The following is a 20,781-nucleotide window of genomic DNA, read 5'->3' as shown; positions in this document are numbered from 1 at the left end:
AGAGAGTACTGGTAGCGTTACAACACAGACAAATCGTAATGACAAGTATCATTATGGTTCTTTTCATGAAAGAAGATCCTGTTTTAATTTATTCAAGTTCAAATACCAGGAAATTACAGAAAACACCTGTCTTGATCGAGAAAATTAACTTGTCCATGAATTTGAGAATGAAACGGTTAAATGTTTTATACAAGCCGTTCTTGATAAGTATAACGATTTGAGACCACCTGTCCAATTAATGTTAGCGATAATGAGGAGAACCTAGTTGACACAAATACTATCAGATCAGGGTTGGTTTGTGCTTTCTCTGTTGTACAGTATAACCCATAGATAAAAACATTGATACGATCCTGCATTTGATAAGATAAGGACTGCCATTAATTACTCCATCTGATTGGCCAATGTTTACCATGGCAACCAGTCAAAGTATGTGAGAAGGGTTGATGAAATGGATATTTTTTTGTGGGGAATGGTAGGGGTAGGGGTTGTAAGGGGGGACATTTTATCAAGATCTTTCCTAATTAGTTGTCAATTCCCCATCTTAACTGCTGAGGTAGCACTTTTTGTTGACGGTAAAAAAAAATCGCCAAAATGATGACGATAGTTGCTGATTCTCCCGTGAGGTCTGGTTTTCTGTATCAAGACCTATCAAAGGCCAGTACTATTTTGTCACTGGAGTAAAATCACAGGAAAAGATTCAGATGCTGATTGCTCTCTGTCATTATTTAAGGACAGTATGCTAGCTTTCATAAGGCTGGGGGAAAACAAAGATATTTGATACATGTGATGTTGACTTTACCAGTACCCTGAATTGTCTTTGAGAATTCAACATGAATTTGACCTAAATACAGGAATTGAATATTTCCAGATGTTGTCCTTATCATTACAATATAAAATATGTTCACCAAGAGGGTGGGCTTATTAATGGACATGGGTTTATCGTTGGTTAACATGTAAGTGTTCTATAAAACGTTGTCACCAACTGCCACACCAAGGATGTCTGGTTTGCTTGACTCCGCTAGGTTCTCCCAGATTCTAGGCTGTGTCTTCGACTCTAAGTTTCTGATACTATCCATTATATAGGGATAAGAAAGTGTGTCGTGGCTTAGCAAGTCAATTGGTATATATAGGTCATAGGTCATTGACCAACAGGTGTTGAGATAAATGGTCAGATAACTGTGCCAGTGTATGACATCCAATATGTTAATGCTTCAGAAATCATTTTGATAAATATGAAATACTTCTTATCACAAGATAGCTGGCTGTAGGTTGTTTAAAATGGGTTGTACCATAAAGATGATTAAATAAACATTCATAATATCTATTGAAAAAGAACGAACCCAGTTAGCATACAATAGCCAACATTCTATGGTTTATGTCCGTCACATGTAGAATATCTCGACATGATAGAAGAATTATATTCCATAGCTTTAAATAAAAAAGAAATAAAGGGAGCGTCATTGACTTTCACATTTCAATGTTGATTTTAATGAAAGAGATTGATGGTTTATTTGCCTGTATATAAACATGCAGGTGCATTGCGGAAAAAAAATTGATATGGCTATGACGTGTGTTTTGATTGATGTTCCACGCAGCGGGTTGTTTACATACGTCAGCTAGGTCACCGCCCTCGTATTTAAAAATGCATGCATTTTCATAACATATGGCATGTAATGATATAGAGTCATCAGTTACCAATTTTGACGTGTTATTTTGCCATTATTGAGCAGTAATCTTCGTTACTTATTTATTCAATTTATTTTCTCTTTGTACCTTACAAGTTATGTCCCCTTGTTCGCAGGTATATCAGCAGTTATGCCCCTTTGTTACTTGAGTCCTTGTCAGTCTAAATATTAAGAGAAAATAAACTTCGTGTTTTTATCAACAGAATGAAACTGGACCTGGAGTGTCAAAATCATTGTCATCAGCAAGTCCTTTATTTTGATTACCGATAGTTTTTTGCTGTAACAGAGTTAAGTCCCTTAGTTGTCTGTCGAAAAATGTAGATTTGAAGTTTCAAAATTGTTGCAAAAATGTGAAGGAAACTGATTCTTTGTTTTAAACCTTGATCATTAGTTCTAAATCAATTCATCTTAGTTCTTTGGTGTAACTAGACTCGGGGTCGGTTGACCGGTCACCCGGTTGACCGGGTGACCGGGTAGTGTACGTCCATCTACAGTTTGAGGTTTGCGGGTTCAGAGTTGTATTTTTCTTTTTCAGTTATACTTTTAAACTCTCAGCCTTGCAGCAGCGCGTTATGTTTCAATACCCAGTGTAGTTTATGAAAACAATTTTTAAAGGATATAAGGTTTTAACGTTAAACTGGTCCTGTAGGGCTCTAATGATGTTCCAGATAAATAAATGATGACGGATGATATGATGAGGTTTGAAGGACGTCATTTACAAATGAGAAATCTACATATGTTTCCCAGGCAGGAGGCATCAGTTTCATGAGGGAATGATGAAGTGAAATTGTGACAAATTGTATATATAATTCAATTCACTAGAAACCATCAACAACCGTGTGTGTGATTATTACGCCGGCATGATGGTGGCTCTTGGCCCACTGGTGGGGTTGTCATGGCGTCAGTCATCTGACATCCATTCTTCCCTCCACCTTGACATGCACAACTGGAATCAGTTTCATTGAAGTTTTATAGGTGAAGTTTGTGGTCATGAAGATTTGAGATTGAAGCAATTGATGCGTTTTCAAACCAAATTAATTGGTAATCATATTATTCAAATGAGCAAGAAATCATTTTACAGCATAAAAAAATTGTTCAAGGTTACGGCATTTATCGTTCAAGCATTTTGTTTGTGTGGAGTTTTGGGTCTTAGGTCTTATGAGGTTGACGTCTTCAATTGTGTAAGGAAGGATTGACAAGATTTACTGTGAAACAGTGTTTTTTTCTCTCACTTTTTAGCCACGAACAACCTAAACAAACTCTGAGTCTGCTAAAAGAAAGAGATTACGGATGATCAAATATCAGATTTTTCAATTTTAACTCGCTGTTGACATGCAAAGAGCTACGCCATGTACCTCACTTTCAAGTGTTAAAATGTTGAGATTTGCAAAATGGAACACTTCACATTGCTATTAATGGGAGCAAAAAACAATTAGTGTAGATTTTCCGTGTTTAGCCGAGTTAACACTTGTTCGCTAATGAATAATTTGAGGATCAGATTGCTGATGTTGCGATATTTGTCTAAAAAAAAAATGGATCGTGGGGTTTAAATCAAAGTTAGGAGATGTTATTTAAGTGTGAAGGAAGAATTGATGATAGTTTTGGCGAAAGGTGACAGCATGAAGCTATATGACTCTTAATTACTGGCAATGGTTCCGGTATAAACAGTGTTTATTGATATGGAACCAACTTCGGAACTGTTAACAGAAATGTTCCGTGGAATTACAAATATATAAACGTTTATATTAGGGCCGATCAAAGATACTGTTTTGTCATCAGTTTTATCTCCAACAGCAACTGACATTTCAAACCACATTCCGATTCTCAGGAGGGAACACGTTATTGGAGCTATGAAATGATAAATTTTCATCATCTATGAAGTATGCTTGTATCTGTTCACCATAATGGGATATTTGGCAGTCACTGACTAGAAAATATCCGGAGTTGACTGATGGGTTACGATTCTTGAGATTTGAATTATGCTGTTGTCTTTAAAATAGAATAGGCTCGTGTTTCATTTGAAACTTAAAAATACTGACTTCTTGCTATAGCATTCTCTGTATTTTATGTGATAGCTTGATGGGAAATTCATGACTTTTAGAGTTGCATTGTAAAATGGTGTTTATGGTAATATTATGGATATTTGGCATTTGGATGAATATTCAAATGAGTGGAAAAGGCTAATTAGCTAATCTGCATAACTAATTGTTATCTGGTCGACACATCTCATATCGTTAATATTTTGGATGTAATTTTGTTTTGCAAGGCCATTAAATGACCTTTTCAAATATGGTCATCAACTGTTGTTCGACACAAAAACTCGGCACACAGTCAACAGGCCAAATATAATGGAATTTCTTTGTCATGTATTTTATCATTGAATTCAAATATGAGAGAAAGAGAATCAAACTTTGCCATTGAGATTATAATTTAGATTGCATTCATATTTTGATAGAGCTTTATTCTTGTGTTTTTCAGACTCCGAAAGATTTTGAAAGAATTGCCGAAAAACTTCAAGTGCCTGAAAACTCTCAGAGATTTCTGAAAAGTGCCCAGTGCGATGTTTGTAATACATCTGTGTCAAGCTTAAAGCGTGAAGCTGTTGCTATGGTACAGACCATCCAACATGCCCAGTCCGATGTTACCATGGCAACCAATAATCCCGCCCTGGCGGGCTCCGTAAACTTCCGTCCTCAGCAACGAACTGGCCCTGCCTCAGCCAATGCCCATGCAAGGTAAGATTAGGCATATATTCTGAACAAAAGTGTTGACCCTATGACCCTGAATTTAAATTTGTTTTCTATACTAAGCACTGTAACTTGATATACTTGAAATGTACTTTAATATTAGCTTCTGATTCTTCATCTTCATCCTCCATCCTCCATGTCATGTGTTCCTCAGGTTTTAGAAACCCTTAATGCTTGTAAGTGACTCTGGAAATCCTCGCTGACTGACCCTGATCCAAGAAACTATTAAAGTCTGCCTCATAGTCTAGGAAATAACCATGTCTGCCCCTGGTTTAGAAACCCTGCATGCGTATACTTCTGATTGTAGAAACCCTCCATACTTACCTTTGATTCTAGAAACCCTTCCTGTTTGCTTTGTTTCAAGAAATCTATCTTGTCTGCTTTTGGTTTTAAAACCCCTCCTTGTTTGCCTCTTATTCTGGAAATCCTCCATGGTTACTTTTATTCTAGAATCTCTTCTTGTCTGCTTTCGGTTCGAAAAACTCTCCTTGGTTAGTTGTTGATTTTTTGAGAAACCTTCTTTTTCTGCCTCTGACACTAGAAACCCTTTCTTGTCTGCCTCTCGGAGCTCTGACACTAGAAATCCTCTGTGTCTGCCTCTCTGAGCTCTGACACTAGAAATCCTCTGTGTCTGCCTCTCGGAGCTCTGACACTAGAAATCCTCTGTGTCTGACTCTCGGAGCTCTGACACTAGAAATCCTCTGTGTCTGCCTCTCGGAGCTCTGACACTAGAAATCCTCTGTGTCTGCCTCTCGGAGCTCTGACACTAGAAATCCTCTGTGTCTGCCTCTCGGAGCTCTGACACTAGAAATCCTCTGTGTCTGCCTCTCGGAGCTCTGACACTAGAAATCCTCTGTGTCTGCCTCTCGGAGCTCTGACACTAGAAATCCTCTGTGTCTGCCTCTCGGAGCTCTGACACTAGAAATCCTCTGTGTCTGCCTCTCGGAGCTCTGACACTAGAAATCCTCTGTGTCTGCCTCTCGGAGCTCTGACACTAGAAATCCTCTGTGTCTGCCTCTCGGAGCTCTGACACTAGAAATCCTCTGTGTCTGCCTCTCGGAGCTCTGACACTAGAAATCCTCTGTGTCTGCCTCTCGGAGCTCTGACACTAGAAATCCTCTGTGTCTGCCTCTCGGAGCTCTGACACTAGAAATCCTCTGTGTCTGCCTCTCGGAGCTCTGACACTAGAAATCCTCTGTGTCTGCCTCTCGGAGCTCTGACACTAGAAATCCTCTGTGTCTGCCTCTCGGAGCTCTGACACTAGAAATCCTCTGTGTCTGCCTCTCGGAGCTCTGACACTAGAAATCCTCTGTGTCTGCCTCTCGGAGCTCTGACACTAGAAATCCTCTGTGTCTGCCTCTCGGAGCTCTGACACTAGAAATCCTCTGTGTCTGCCTCTCGGAGCTCTGACACTAGAAATCCTCTGTGTCTGCCTCTCGGAGCTCTGACACTAGAAATCCTCTGTGTCTGCCTCTCGGAGCTCTGACACTAGAAATCCTCTGTGTCTGCCTCTCGGAGCTCTGACACTAGAAATCCTCTGTGTCTGCCTCTCGGAGCTCTGACACTAGAAATCCTCTGTGTCTGCCTCTCGGAGCTCTGACACTAGAAATCCTCTGTGTCTGCCTCTCGGAGCTCTGACACTAGAAATCCTCTGTGTCTGCCTCTCGGAGCTCTGACACTAGAAATCCTCTGTGTCTGCCTCTCGGAGCTCTGACACTAGAAATCCTCTGTGTCTGCCTCTCGGAGCTCTGACACTAGAAATCCTCTGTGTCTGCCTCTCGGAGCTCTGACACTAGAAATCCTCTGTGTCTGCCTCTCGGAGCTCTGACACTAGAAATCCTCTGTGTCTGCCTCTCGGAGCTCTGACACTAGAAATCCTCTGTGTCTGCCTCTCGGAGCTCTGACACTAGAAATCCTCTGTGTCTGCCTCTCGGAGCTCTGACACTAGAAATCCTCTGTGTCTGACTCTCGGAGCTCTGACACTAGAAATCCTCTGTGTCTGACTCTCGGAGCTCTGACACTAGAAATCCTCTGTGTCTGACTCTCGGAGCTCTGACACTAGAAATCCTCTGTGTCTGCCTCTCGGAGCTCTGACACTAGAAATCCTCTGTGTCTGCCTCTCGGAGCTCTGACACTAGAAATCCTCTGTGTCTGCCTCTCGGAGCTCTGACACTAGAAATCCTCTGTGTCTGCCTCTCGGAGCTCTGACACTAGAAATCCTCTGTGTCTGCCTCTCGGAGCTCTGACACTAGAAATCCTCTGTGTCTGCCTCTCGGAGCTCTGACACTAGAAATCCTCTGTGTCTGCCTCTCGGAGCTCTGACACTAGAAATCCTCTGTGTCTGCCTCTCGGAGCTCTGACACTAGAAATCCTCTGTGTCTGCCTCTCGGAGCTCTGACACTAGAAATCCTCTGTGTCTGCCTCTCGGAGCTCTGACACTAGAAATCCTCTGTGTCTGCCTCTCGGAGCTCTGACACTAGAAATCCTCTGTGTCTGCCTCTCGGAGCTCTGACACTAGAAATCCTCTGTGTCTGCCTCTCGGAGCTCTGACACTAGAAATCCTCTGTGTCTGCCTCTCGGAGCTCTGACACTAGAAATCCTCTGTGTCTGCCTCTCGGAGCTCTGACACTAGAAATCCTCTGTGTCTGCCTCTCGGAGCTCTGACACTAGAAATCCTCTGTGTCTGCCTCTCGGAGCTCTGACACTAGAAATCCTCTGTGTCTGCCTCTCGGAGCTCTGACACTAGAAATCCTCTGTGTCTGCCTCTCGGAGCTCTGACACTAGAAATCCTCTGTGTCTGCCTCTCGGAGCTCTGACACTAGAAATCCTCTGTGTCTGCCTCTCGGAGCTCTGACACTAGAAATCCTCTGTGTCTGCCTCTCGGAGCTCTGACACTAGAAATCCTCTGTGTCTGCCTCTCGGAGCTCTGACACTAGAAATCCTCTGTGTCTGCCTCTCGGAGCTCTGACACTAGAAATCCTCTGTGTCTGCCTCTCGGAGCTCTGACACTAGAAATCCTCTGTGTCTGCCTCTCGGAGCTCTGACACTAGAAATCCTCTGTGTCTGCCTCTCGGAGCTCTGACACTAGAAATCCTCTGTGTCTGCCTCTCGGAGCTCTGACACTAGAAATCCTCTGTGTCTGCCTCTCGGAGCTCTGACACTAGAAATCCTCTGTGTCTGCCTCTCGGAGCTCTGACACTAGAAATCCTCTGTGTCTGCCTCTCGGAGCTCTGACACTAGAAATCCTCTGTGTCTGCCTCTCGGAGCTCTGACACTAGAAATCCTCTGTGTCTGCCTCTCGGAGCTCTGACACTAGAAATCCTCTGTGTCTGCCTCTCGGAGCTCTGACACTAGAAATCCTCTGTGTCTGACTCTCGGAGCTCTGACACTAGAAATCCTCTGTGTCTGACTCTCGGAGCTCTGACACTAGAAATCCTCTGTGTCTGCCTCTCGGAGCTCTGACACTAGAAATCCTCTGTGTCTGCCTCTCGGAGCTCTGACACTAGAAATCCTCTGTGTCTGCCTCTCGGAGCTCTGACACTAGAAATCCTCTGTGTCTGCCTCTCGGAGCTCTGACACTAGAAATCCTCTGTGTCTGCCTCTCGGAGCTCTGACACTAGAAATCCTCTGTGTCTGCCTCTCGGAGCTCTGACACTAGAAATCCTCTGTGTCTGCCTCTCGGAGCTCTGACACTAGAAATCCTCTGTGTCTGCCTCTCGGAGCTCTGACACTAGAAATCCTCTGTGTCTGCCTCTCGGAGCTCTGACACTAGAAATCCTCTGTGTCTGCCTCTCGGAGCTCTGACACTAGAAATCCTCTGTGTCTGCCTCTCGGAGCTCTGACACTAGAAATCCTCTGTGTCTGCCTCTCGGAGCTCTGACACTAGAAATCCTCTGTGTCTGCCTCTCGGAGCTCTGACACTAGAAATCCTCTGTGTCTGCCTCTCGGAGCTCTGACACTAGAAATCCTCTGTGTCTGCCTCTCGGAGCTCTGACACTAGAAATCCTCTGTGTCTGCCTCTCGGAGCTCTGACACTAGAAATCCTCTGTGTCTGCCTCTCGGAGCTCTGACACTAGAAATCCTCTGTGTCTGCCTCTCGGAGCTCTGACACTAGAAATCCTCTGTGTCTGCCTCTCGGAGCTCTGACACTAGAAATCCTCTGTGTCTGCCTCTCGGAGCTCTGACACTAGAAATCCTCTGTGTCTGCCTCTCGGAGCTCTGACACTAGAAATCCTCTGTGTCTGCCTCTCGGAGCTCTGACACTAGAAATCCTCTGTGTCTGCCTCTCGGAGCTCTGACACTAGAAATCCTCTGTGTCTGCCTCTCGGAGCTCTGACACTAGAAATCCTCTGTGTCTGCCTCTCGGAGCTCTGACACTAGAAATCCTCTGTGTCTGCCTCTCGGAGCTCTGACACTAGAAATCCTCTGTGTCTGCCTCTCGGAGCTCTGACACTAGAAATCCTCTGTGTCTGCCTCTCGGAGCTCTGACACTAGAAATCCTCTGTGTCTGCCTCTCGGAGCTCTGACACTAGAAATCCTCTGTGTCTGCCTCTCGGAGCTCTGACACTAGAAATCCTCTGTGTCTGCCTCTCGGAGCTCTGACACTAGAAATCCTCTGTGTCTGACTCTCGGAGCTCTGACACTAGAAATCCTCTGTGTCTGCCTCTCGGAGCTCTGACACTAGAAATCCTCTGTGTCTGCCTCTCGGAGCTCTGACACTAGAAATCCTCTGTGTCTGCCTCTCGGAGCTCTGACACTAGAAATCCTCTGTGTCTGCCTCTCGGAGCTCTGACACTAGAAATCCTCTGTGTCTGCCTCTCGGAGCTCTGACACTAGAAATCCTCTGTGTCTGCCTCTCGGAGCTCTGACACTAGAAATCCTCTGTGTCTGCCTCTCGGAGCTCTGACACTAGAAATCCTCTGTGTCTGCCTCTCGGAGCTCTGACACTAGAAATCCTCTGTGTCTGCCTCTCGGAGCTCTGACACTAGAAATCCTCTGTGTCTGCCTCTCGGAGCTCTGACACTAGAAATCCTCTGTGTCTGCCTCTCGGAGCTCTGACACTAGAAATCCTCTGTGTCTGCCTCTCGGAGCTCTGACACTAGAAATCCTCTGTGTCTGCCTCTCGGAGCTCTGACACTAGAAATCCTCTGTGTCTGCCTCTCGGAGCTCTGACACTAGAAATCCTCTGTGTCTGACTCTCGGAGCTCTGACACTAGAAATCCTCTGTGTCTGCCTCTCGGAGCTCTGACACTAGAAATCCTCTGTGTCTGCCTCTCGGAGCTCTGACACTAGAAATCCTCTGTGTCTGCCTCTCGGAGCTCTGACACTAGAAATCCTCTGTGTCTGCCTCTCGGAGCTCTGACACTAGAAATCCTCTGTGTCTGCCTCTCGGAGCTCTGACACTAGAAATCCTCTGTGTCTGCCTCTCGGAGCTCTGACACTAGAAATCCTCTGTGTCTGCCTCTCGGAGCTCTGACACTAGAAATCCTCTGTGTCTGCCTCTCGGAGCTCTGACACTAGAAATCCTCTGTGTCTGCCTCTCGGAGCTCTGACACTAGAAATCCTCTGTGTCTGCCTCTCGGAGCTCTGACACTAGAAATCCTCTGTGTCTGCCTCTCGGAGCTCTGACACTAGAAATCCTCTGTGTCTGCCTCTCGGAGCTCTGACACTAGAAATCCTCTGTGTCTGCCTCTCGGAGCTCTGACACTAGAAATCCTCTGTGTCTGCCTCTCGGAGCTCTGACACTAGAAATCCTCTGTGTCTGCCTCTCGGAGCTCTGACACTAGAAATCCTCTGTGTCTGCCTCTCGGAGCTCTGACACTAGAAATCCTCTGTGTCTGCCTCTCGGAGCTCTGACACTAGAAATCCTCTGTGTCTGCCTCTCGGAGCTCTGACACTAGAAATCCTCTGTGTCTGCCTCTCGGAGCTCTGACACTAGAAATCCTCTGTGTCTGCCTCTCGGAGCTCTGACACTAGAAATCCTCTGTGTCTGCCTCTCAGAGCCCTGACACTAGAATTCCTCTGTGTCTGACTCTTGGACCTCTGACACCAGAACTCCTCTGTGTCTGCCTCTCGGAGCTCTGACACTAGAATTCCTCTGTGTCTGACGCTTGGAGCTCTGCCACCAGAAATCCTCTGTGTCTGCCTCTCAGAGCCCTGACACCAGAAATCCTCTGTGTCTGCCTCTCAGAGCTCTGACACTAGAATTCCTCTTTGTCTGACTCTTGGAGCTCTGACACTAGAATTCCTCTTTGTCTGACTCTTGGAGCTCTGACACTAGAATTCCTCTTTGTCTGACTCTTGGAGCTCTGACACTAGAATTCCTCTGTGTCTCACTCTTGGAGCTCTGACACTAGAAATCCTCTGTGTCTGACTCTTGGAGCTCTGACACTAGAAATCCTCTGTGTCTGAATTGCAAATCAGATCAACAGTTTTCTCATGTCTTGCAAGAAATGCATTAAATAGGTTTTGTGTGGAGGACATCAGCAGTAAGTAGGTGGGAAATGGCCGAGTCGTTGCATCCCCACAAGTTTAAGTACTAAAAGGTTCCTAACCGTGGCCACAAAGAAACAATCTCCCACATCCTAAGTAGGGGAATTGGTGCAAAAAAACTGGAGCATGCAGTAAAACAGAGTTATAAAAAACAAACAAAATCATAAAAATGGGTTTGACTCTAGAACATTAAATGCATTTGCGGTATCGTGTTTCTTGTGATTTGCTATAGACACGCTGGAATTTCATGCTTTTCTCGTTTGAATTGCAGTTCATTTTGACAAAAGACACAGTAATGATGGGAGAAACTACTTGAGCAGTGAATAAGAGGCACTTTTCGTAATCAATGACACTTTGAATATTTATACACCTTTTAAGAGATCACAACGTAAATGAACTGCTTAATGTAAGCAAAAGGCAAAGGGCTATTGCAGTAATAACTACCCATTTCTCCGACAGGAGAGGCTATGTATCTTTGTGTGTTTGTAAGTTACAGCCGATCTGTCGCGGTGTGACGCTTCATTACCATTGGTTAAGTCAAGCATCGGGAAATTTACAGAGGATAATCACCGGTTGGTCTTGTGTGTTTGGATAAAACGGTGCAAAAAAATAACCCCGCCAAATAACTTGGGTGTCTTAATCTCCTAGTGTCAGGAACACACAATATGATAGATCAGGGCACTCGAATAGCCTCATCAAAAATTCATATTTCAATTGAGGAATCAGATTGGTTGATTATTTGGTTAAGTCTTTTGCACCTGATCAAGATGCGTCAATGTCAGTCGTACCCCGCTCCTTCCAACCACGGCATAAGATTTAAGACATTTCATGATACACTCGCAGAATGCACTCCTAGAATTTTTGTCGCTGACTCGTGGATTTTTTTTATACAAAGTTGTCATATTTCCGCTGTTTGATTCGAGGAATTATTTCAATGATGGTACCGCCATTCGATACTAATCTGTAATGGTGTTTTAAATGATCGAGTTAAAAGCCGCTGTCATGGTAACTGTTTGCTCATTAGCATCTTGAAGTGTCGTCTGCTTTGGTAGATTCACACTTGTTGAGCGAAGCTTTTACAGTCTAGTGATGGAATGGATTTCAGACATCAGCGAATCTTAGGTACGGAGCAGTGATCTTCAGTATAAGAGTCAAGGTCACTTAAACAACACTTATTGATGTGAATGTCAATTTAGAAGTGACTCAATTCGAGCAAAATGTGTCAAATGCTTTTAAATCAAGAGTTTTGAGTTGAACGATAGACTGATTCCTAACAGCAATTGTGCTTAAATATATGAACAAACCTTCATTAATTAAAATCAGAAGATCGATTATAAGAGTTTGTGATAATAACTTCTATGAACGGGGATGTTGAGACCAGATTTTTTATGTTCTAAAAATTGTCGTACGGAAAAAACAAATGGAGATTAGGGCATGTTTTTATCTTATCTCTCTCCTATTAAAATAATTTCCAAAAAAATGTTTTACATGAGAAACACAATTTTGCAATACATTAATAAGACTTTTCAGAAAATGTTATTTGACTATAGAAATTTCATCCAAAAAAAGTTACCATCAATTTTTTTTTTTTTTACAGTATACTAATGGATGGTTGTAGAGAGTAGAGCTGAATAAAACAGAATTTTCTTTCTCTATAATAGACTTGTGAGTTTAGGGAATTGTGTCGATACCCTGGCTTATGGACGTTATCCACTGCCCTAAGATCTACATCCAAAATGTATCTTCTTCAACACGTTGATCTATGTATATTTATAACCCCTTCTGTCCGTGAGTCCCAGGAGAACGCTTGTGAATTTCTTCCATGTTTTGCACAAAATGGCTTTCTCAGGCTGTTTTGGCGCATGAATCTTGGACCCAAATAGGTGTAGCGTGTTTAGTCATACATATTCCGTAGTCTCCCAGTAACCGTGCGATGGTATTACTCATGCAACTGTAAAATATATATATTCCTGAAGAATGATGTCATGCCCTTCGTAGATTCTTGTCACGCATTCTGGTCGGGATTTATTTTGAAGTACTTGTCTTAACAATGAAATCAGAAAATTGATATATGGTATAATAAAAAAAGGACCTAAAACCTTTTCTAACTAAGAAGGGATATTGGGCGCATGTAATGGGATTTCGCCATTTCAGTTTCTGACAGTGCAGGGATTTTTCATAGAATAAAATATGTAGATTTCATTTTGATCTTTGACATTTAGGAAACAATCTAACAAAGCCATCTGACCTTGTTCGGTTGAAGGATAACAATATCAAACGATGATTTCTGATTTAGATGATAAAATACAATTGGATGATTTAGCGACAAGCATCATCCCCGCTTTTTTTTGCTGACTGATCGATTCATTTTTGGTAAATTTTTCCAGTGCATGAATTTTGAAATAAACAGCATGAATTGATTTCTGGAGAGAAAGTGAAATGTCAAGGTTACTAAAATGCTTCTTTTTGAGGCACAAACTGAAAAGGATTCAAGTGCTGCTATATGATTAATACAGTGTGTGGCCTTCTGAAACTTCAGCATTTTACCGAAGGTAAATGGAGAAATATAATTTTAAAAGAACTATTTTGTAGATGTTCATTCCGTTCTATTTGCTAAATCTGACATACTCGGCGCTAAACCATTTACTGCACTAACGAGGCTTTGTAGTGCTGATGAAGGAATTTTTTTTCACACACGAAAGGAAAATGTAGCCGAAATTGTATCTGTTGACCATATGTGATGACACTACCTTTCACGTTCGGAGACTATCGTCGGCATGGGACTTAGTACGCTGTGGTCTCTGATTCTAATCACTTTGTGTCGGAGTCTGTATATATATGTATGGGTAATGACTCTCGGCAATGCAGTGACATTTCAGGTGATGAAGCAAGGGTAAATATGACCTTGGGTTAAGTTCTGTCATATAAATGTCATCCATTTTATGATACCATCATGCAGCATTTCTGCATAAACCCATGTTGAATAATTTATCACAGCCTTTTTTCCCCTCCGAATAGAAAAATTGTAGAACGTTTTGATCAGTGTGGCCCAAGTGAGATTATCATTCATGTATAACCCTGTTAGAAACTCTATAGGGGAAAGTGTTGACGGCCAACATCATACCTATCACACCTATTTCAAATAATGGACTCTGCCAGATCATAAGCCTAGCAGAGTCCATATGAAGTTGATAGGGACAAAGGCTTTGGTACCAGTACAAAATATATCTAGATTGTTGCCATCGGTTACCAACCATTGCTAGAGAGTATTTGGAATTGTTGAAAAATTCTTTGGTTGTGTGATCCGTGTCCCTTCACAATTCGCTTTTATTAGAAAAAAATCTCTTACATGAATTAAGATTTATCTCAAAGTGAATTCCTATCCAAAACTTGTTCATGATCATTTTTGAGAATGAGCCACATTACTTGTGAACCTGGTATCATGTCCCATTTACAAATTGTGACACAGTATGTTCATGTGTATATTACAAATAAACTGCCGAGACAGGGATCCCCCAGTCTTTGTTCAGTAAGCGCCACACTCAAGTATCCGTTTTGTCTACTTGAAAATCGGCTATTGTGTCTAAATAAAATCACACCTAATTGACATTACAGCATTACACGCCATTGTAAATTGTCAATGTCACCTATTAGTCGTAATTCCGTTTTCAATAGACACAAATATTTCTCGTTTTTGTACGATATTCAATGTGTCCCTTGTATAATGATTCCGTGTAGATAAACAGTGGAAAAAAAATGGATACTATTTAAACCAAATGTTTGACCAGGGTGAGAGAATCGGAGTGAAAACGGTGTCTGCTTACGAGTTTGTGGCTCTCAAAATGTTTGCATTACATCAGTGCTTAGATTTGCAGCTCTGTGCACAAGACACTCCACATGTCGAGGGTATTTGACAAACACGACAAGTCAGGTCGGACACAAACTCTATTATATCGCTGACAAAGAACAATAAATCTCGCACATTTCACTCGGAGAATTAGAAAACAGTACATAAATCTCAAGCACTGGGCCAAAATTGTTTGAAGTCGAGAAATAACTAGTTTCACAAGTACCTGTCAACATCTCTAAGCCGAAAAACATGTACAAGATCGAGAGAATTGGTGGATAATTTTTTTTCGGAAGCAAGAGCTTAGGGCTACATTAAAGGGCAACTGAGTACAGTCATTAAATGTGGAATTGTGGGTAATTTGTCATCTTTGATCTATTGAGTTGTACATAGAAATGTTGATTAAATAGCCGACAGACTTCATACAATTTAAATGAAATGTATGCTGCGTGGAAGCAAGTTGAAATATGTGACCTTGAATGACCTTGAAGGTTGACAGGGTAAGAGAAGTTCTGAGGCAGTGAGTGCTTTACCCTGATATCTATCTAAATACTGAATACAGTTACAGTTTGTCATAATAAAATGCTGCAAATGTCCTCCAATTTTGAAAAAAAAAAAAAAAAAAAAAAAAAAAATNAATGCTAAGTTGTAAAAATATGAAAAAATCTAAAAATAAAAAATAAAATTTAAAAAAATTGGCAAAAATGAAATGAAATAGACAAATCTAATTTCATTGATTTTGTTGCACTTATTTAAAAATAAAATAAAAAATAAGCTAAAATTAAACGAATACGGGTGGAGAATCATTGATTTTGTTTCATATCAATTTGGTGAAATTTACAGAATACCGTGTATATGGGGGACATTTTTTTTCCCTTGAAAATTTTGAGATGCATCATTTCTTTTTCATAGTCAACGAAAAACTAGAAAATTTATAGTTTGATAGCATTTTAATACATGTATAGCCAGCCAATTCATGTGGCAAGAAACAATTCTAGAATTTCTGTGACAGAGAAATGACAAGTTCAGATCAGCTTCCATTACACATTACTTCCCACCCAAAAAGTAAGGAAATGGTCACTGGGACTTTGAACTTCAAAACTGTAGACCGATGCTCTCTTGTGATTCAGCTATCTGGCAACCAGAAATTGACCCAGTACAGAATATAATATATATTGTTTGCATGATCGGGTTTAATAGATCTGTTGGTCAAATTTTAATGATATTTACGGTAGTTTAATATCGGTGTACAGGCGGGGGGGGGAGAGTTAGCTTTAAGTTGGTGTTTATTTTGACTGGGCGATATTGACACTAGATTCCGACAACGCTTTTATTGTCTGTTTAATTTCTCATTAACAATTAAAAGCTCTGGTAATTACTTAAGTCACTGAGTATACATATTCAACTTGAACAAAAGCCACATCCGATGACCGCGAAGATAAGGTTTTATTCACGGAAGTGAACGGGGAACATTTTTATTCCATGTTTAAGTACCTATCATTTTAAAACAATTTCGAGGCTACCTGAGCTGTATGAGAGTCAAGAGGGGACCTTATCTTACAAGTCAAGCGGTGCAAAATTCATGAATTACGCAAGATACCTAACGGGTTATGTTATTTATACATATTTGAAGATGAAATATAACACGTACCACAAAAGGCAACACCGTTCTTTGAAACGGCACTCACTTTACAGTTAACAACCCCCGATAGGTTTATTATGTAAAATTTGTCGGCAAATTTTCACACATTTTACTATCTATAAAGCATTACGTGGATAAAGTACTGCTCTTCAAGCAGTATGAGTGATGGCAAGTCTGTTTTCGAGTTTGATATTCATCATAATTCAAGAATCATGGTGACTTGAAAGGTTTTTTCCGCAACTTTATTCGAGAACGCGAAGAAAAAACCCACAGAATCGTCAGCAACAATCTTTCTGTTATGTAGATAGTAAAGTATTTTGTGGAATTACTCTCGGCTAAAACCCGAAAATCTCCATGGGTTTATGTATGTAAAGATATGATAATACTGTGGGAAACATTTTTTGGGAGAGTTTGGGAGTTGTGTGTTACGATAAGAACTATTGAAAGTGTCTGAGGTTGGGGCCTATAGGATTACAATGGCCAGTGATTATCATCAACTTCAGCAGAGAATAGATTTTCATGTTAAATTCTTGATACCTGTATCGTAAGATCTTTAAACGTAAGACCTTGCTAAATAATTCATAGACATGATGCTATTTGTTGTCGTTTCTATTTGTATGGAGATTTTTTTCTCCGCAAAATGATGGATGTTTACAGGGAGTTTGAAGAGTATTTTAAGAGGATAGGTGAAAATGTCGTAAAAGTCATTGACACCCCCAACTTTAGACTGGTACAGTTCCCGTCACAGCTCGTCACAGCTCGGGAAGCAAAAGGTGCAAGATAATAGCTTGAATCTGCCTCTGAAGAAAGAACACTACCAACAAAATAGGATCTTTGTGAACATTTAATACTTTAGGTTTACTGTTAGGTGAAACTGATGAAAATTTGAGAATTTTTGAACTGTAATATTTTTAATTACTACATGTGCTGACTTTATATATATATATATGACATTTTTTCTGCTACCAATGTATTTTTCACTGCATAGATTTAAGTCTATTTTTATGTATGTCTGCTTTAAAATGCAATTTTGATTGCCCGAATTTTTTTTACTTGGAAACTAATTTTGCTATTTGGAAGATTAAGGCTGTCGTTTAATTTATTCACAAAGCAATCCATTTTATTTCAGAAATTTCTGAGCGATTTATTTTCAATGTTATAAGCTTTAAGGTTAGTGTTGTGAGTGATTACTCGGTTTGTTGTCAACCTAACCACATCAGACGAGTAGTTTTTAACACATATATCGTTGAAAACAACACAATTAGTCTCGGATATCAAAAAACGTAGCCGAGCTTCGGTCACAAGAGATTTGGAGCTTAATGACCTTCATCCTCTACTCTTTCAAATCTTGCGGCTAGAAGACAATCGGAATGTGATTCGATTGTCTGCAATCACCGATAGAGTGATTGGCGCGGTATATCTACGAGATGCATCAGCTTTTCACGAGACAAGTGTTTCACAAATGCTGCTCAAAAGTTGTTTATAGTTTCGTAAGTGACGATTACCAGAGCTGTGCTTTTTTTCAAAATCAAAGATCTTCGTGATAAGGTTGGGACGGATGGATCCAACAAACATAGGGCTCTTTAGAACCTATAGTATCGGAAACATGTTTTATATGACAATATCTTCTTAAGATAGGGTAGTAAAGAATCAGTTTATCAGAGGAAGGGATCTGGAAGTGTCCATGGTGTTCCATTAAGTGAATTGACTGTGTACAGCTATTCGATAGGACAATGTTACTCACGTGAGCTGAATCTCTTGTCCTGATGTACGATACGTTGCTATACATTTAACTACACAGCAGTGATTTTAAACAGTTCATTAGCTATGTTGTAACATGGAATATGTATTTCGCTACTGAAAACCGTGAAGATCGAACGTAAGTAGATTTGTAATGATAAGTTGTGATCTAAATTTTTTGAAAATTCATATGAAATGATCTACAATTAATCAAAATAGTAATAATTTATAAGAAAGCAAAAAAAAGGAAATTTCAGATGAAATGCATATTGTACCATGAGAAAATTGTCAAATGTAATATGCATGGCTGAAATATTTCCTTTTTTTTTTTCAAAATTTCATTCTAGATCTCACAAAATATAGTAGCATAGATTTTCAATAACCTTTTCCACTGATGGTCAAGTCCCTTATTTAACTTTGTTTATAGCACAGGGCTGTAACCCACTGTTTAACTTCCACTATAGCTAATTGTAAACACTAATATTTATTTGCAGGTTGTATTAGTAGCAATAAAAGTTCATCTCAAAGTATCGTAAGAAAACTGAACGACCACATCAGAATTATAAGTTTTTTTACCAAGATGACATAGACAACTTACAGTGTTGTTGTAATTGTCCATTGCATCATTGAAATCTACACTAATTGACAGCTGGGATGTATATTGCACTGATCAAAGTTACTTCATGCATTGTTAGCTTGACAAAACTTTTCAACTCAAAATTCACATAACCGTACTAAAAAAAAATCACTTTTTTCTTGATCATCCAAAACATGATATCTCAGTTTGTTCATCAGGTGGAAATTTATACACTTGGCATCTAACATATATCCTTAAGGTTTATTCAGAAAAAGAAATTTTGATAAGATTTGGTAGAGATTTTGAAGCGAACAAAATCTGGCCATGACATTCTTAATAGTACATGATAAAGGTTTGGGATATTTTATCTTGCAATAATTAATGGAACATCCAGTCTTGGTAGATTAAATTTCTAGTTATTCTTCTGTTGAGTTTGATATGTAGGCAAATTATGACCTTGGTCTGGTTTAATTCTAGGTGTTTTCTTTCTAATGTAGCGGAAATTAAGATTGACACCTGTCGACAGTCTTTGTGATGTGTTTTCTTAATAATTATCCCAGGTACGTTTCCGCAGGTGACACAGTAAAATTTTCCATTATATTTTTTAAACTAATAGAAATTTCAGAGATAAAATGCCTCTTTATCAATGTTTAACATCTTTAATGATCTCTTTGTACTGTCTGCCAGAAGACAAAATGGGGGATGTGTAATATGTCGAATACTCAACTTTCTGTAGGATTCTGACCCCACTCGGAAGGCCTTACTTAAGAAAACACACACACACTGACAAAAGGCAAATTCCTGATCTCAGTGTTTGGAGTTGACCAATATTTGAACAGTATTACCAGGTCGTTTGATCTTGTAAGGCATAATTCTAGTCCCCTATATCGCGGGGATAAAGGGTGATTATTGCCTTTTCCGTACATTTCTACCATCTAGAGTTATTCACGAACCAGAGAACTATGTAATGCACCTGCAGTTAGGGGGTAAGATCTAACAAAATTTGTACTAATATTTTTTTAAGTAAATCTACGAACAAAGATGGACAATGCACATTCGAGATGGGGGGGAAAAAGTCTGAAGTATTTTAACACTAATTATTTTTCGAGTGTTTGATGAAATAAAGACACCTTGTTTTCTCGAGTTATTTATGATAGCATAAATTTGCCAACGAAAAGATTTGCTCTGAGGATCAAAGAAGAAATAGTGAAAGAGGGTGAATCGGACACCACGGGACATTATTGTGTAATTTGTTAGACTGTTGGTATTTATAATGGCCTTCTCTCCATGGGAGGAGGATACTGTTTTGCGTCCTATCTCCGTCCTATCTCCGTGGAATCTTGCAATGAACAACTTGTAAGATGTCACCTTTGTGCATTTGCACAGTAAATCAGAGCAAAAACTCACTTAATTCAAACACTGACTTTGACTTTTGTGTTCTTGAGTGCTATTTTCTGCTCTGCGAAGTGTTAAGTAGATTTTTTGCTAATTATCGACTAAAAAAAACAGTGAATTTAAAATAGCAATCTTTAAATATGTGCTTTACAATTGTGATTGAATTTTCCTGTGTATAATTATATCATGGATATGTACAGTTCACAATTACTGTAATCTGCGTGCAACAGAAAATTAACAAATTTTGAAATTAAATTTCGGGATGTCATTTGGTGTAATTGTGACTGCTATCTATATTTGAATAAGAATGAGTATTTCTCGTTTTAAAAGTACAATAAAACTTTGTGAGTTTGGATACTTTCGTGATTTTCTGTTAAAAAAAGAAAATCTTAAAATGAATAATTTTCTGAATTCATTTTTTGAGTCTGGGTCAAAACCTTAAATAAGAGAAATTCATACATTGTATTATCACGAGCTTAGCTGCATTTCTGAAAAAGTTAGTAGTACAGCTATACATTCCAACGAGGCTAAAACAGATTTTCTCAATATTGAATTTGAAATCTGAAGATTTGAATGATTTATAAGTAGTTTTAACTACTTTAATGTGACTAAGCCCTTAGATAGGGGGGGGGGGGGGGGTTAAAAACCCATCTCCC

At 40.2% G+C, this 20,781-nt stretch overlaps 1 protein-coding gene across 10 annotated transcripts in view; it reads left to right on the top strand.

Moving 5' to 3' along the window:
* LOC110440622 (kinesin-like protein KIF26B) overlaps window positions 1–20,781 on the top strand; it is a 306,581-nt gene that overhangs the window by 173,041 nt on the left and 112,759 nt on the right. For 9 of the 10 annotated variants that reach the window (XM_021483784.1, XM_021483785.1, XM_021483783.1 and 6 more), the window contains one exon: window positions 4,164–4,420. In XM_021483784.1, coding sequence (XP_021339459.1) covers window positions 4,164–4,420 — 257 coding nt within the window. Of the gene's footprint in view, window positions 1–4,163; window positions 4,421–18,220; window positions 18,293–20,781 lie in introns of those variants that run through there. The other variant, XM_021483794.1, reaches the window with a different exon arrangement.

The sequence above is a fragment of the Mizuhopecten yessoensis genome, unplaced genomic scaffold (genome assembly GCF_002113885.1).
Source record: "Mizuhopecten yessoensis strain PY_sf001 unplaced genomic scaffold, ASM211388v2 scaffold11185, whole genome shotgun sequence".
Lineage (NCBI taxonomy): Eukaryota > Metazoa > Mollusca > Bivalvia > Pectinida > Pectinidae > Mizuhopecten > Mizuhopecten yessoensis.
Note: the sequence above shows the minus strand (reverse complement) of the source record. Positions and strands in the feature narration are given on the sequence as shown.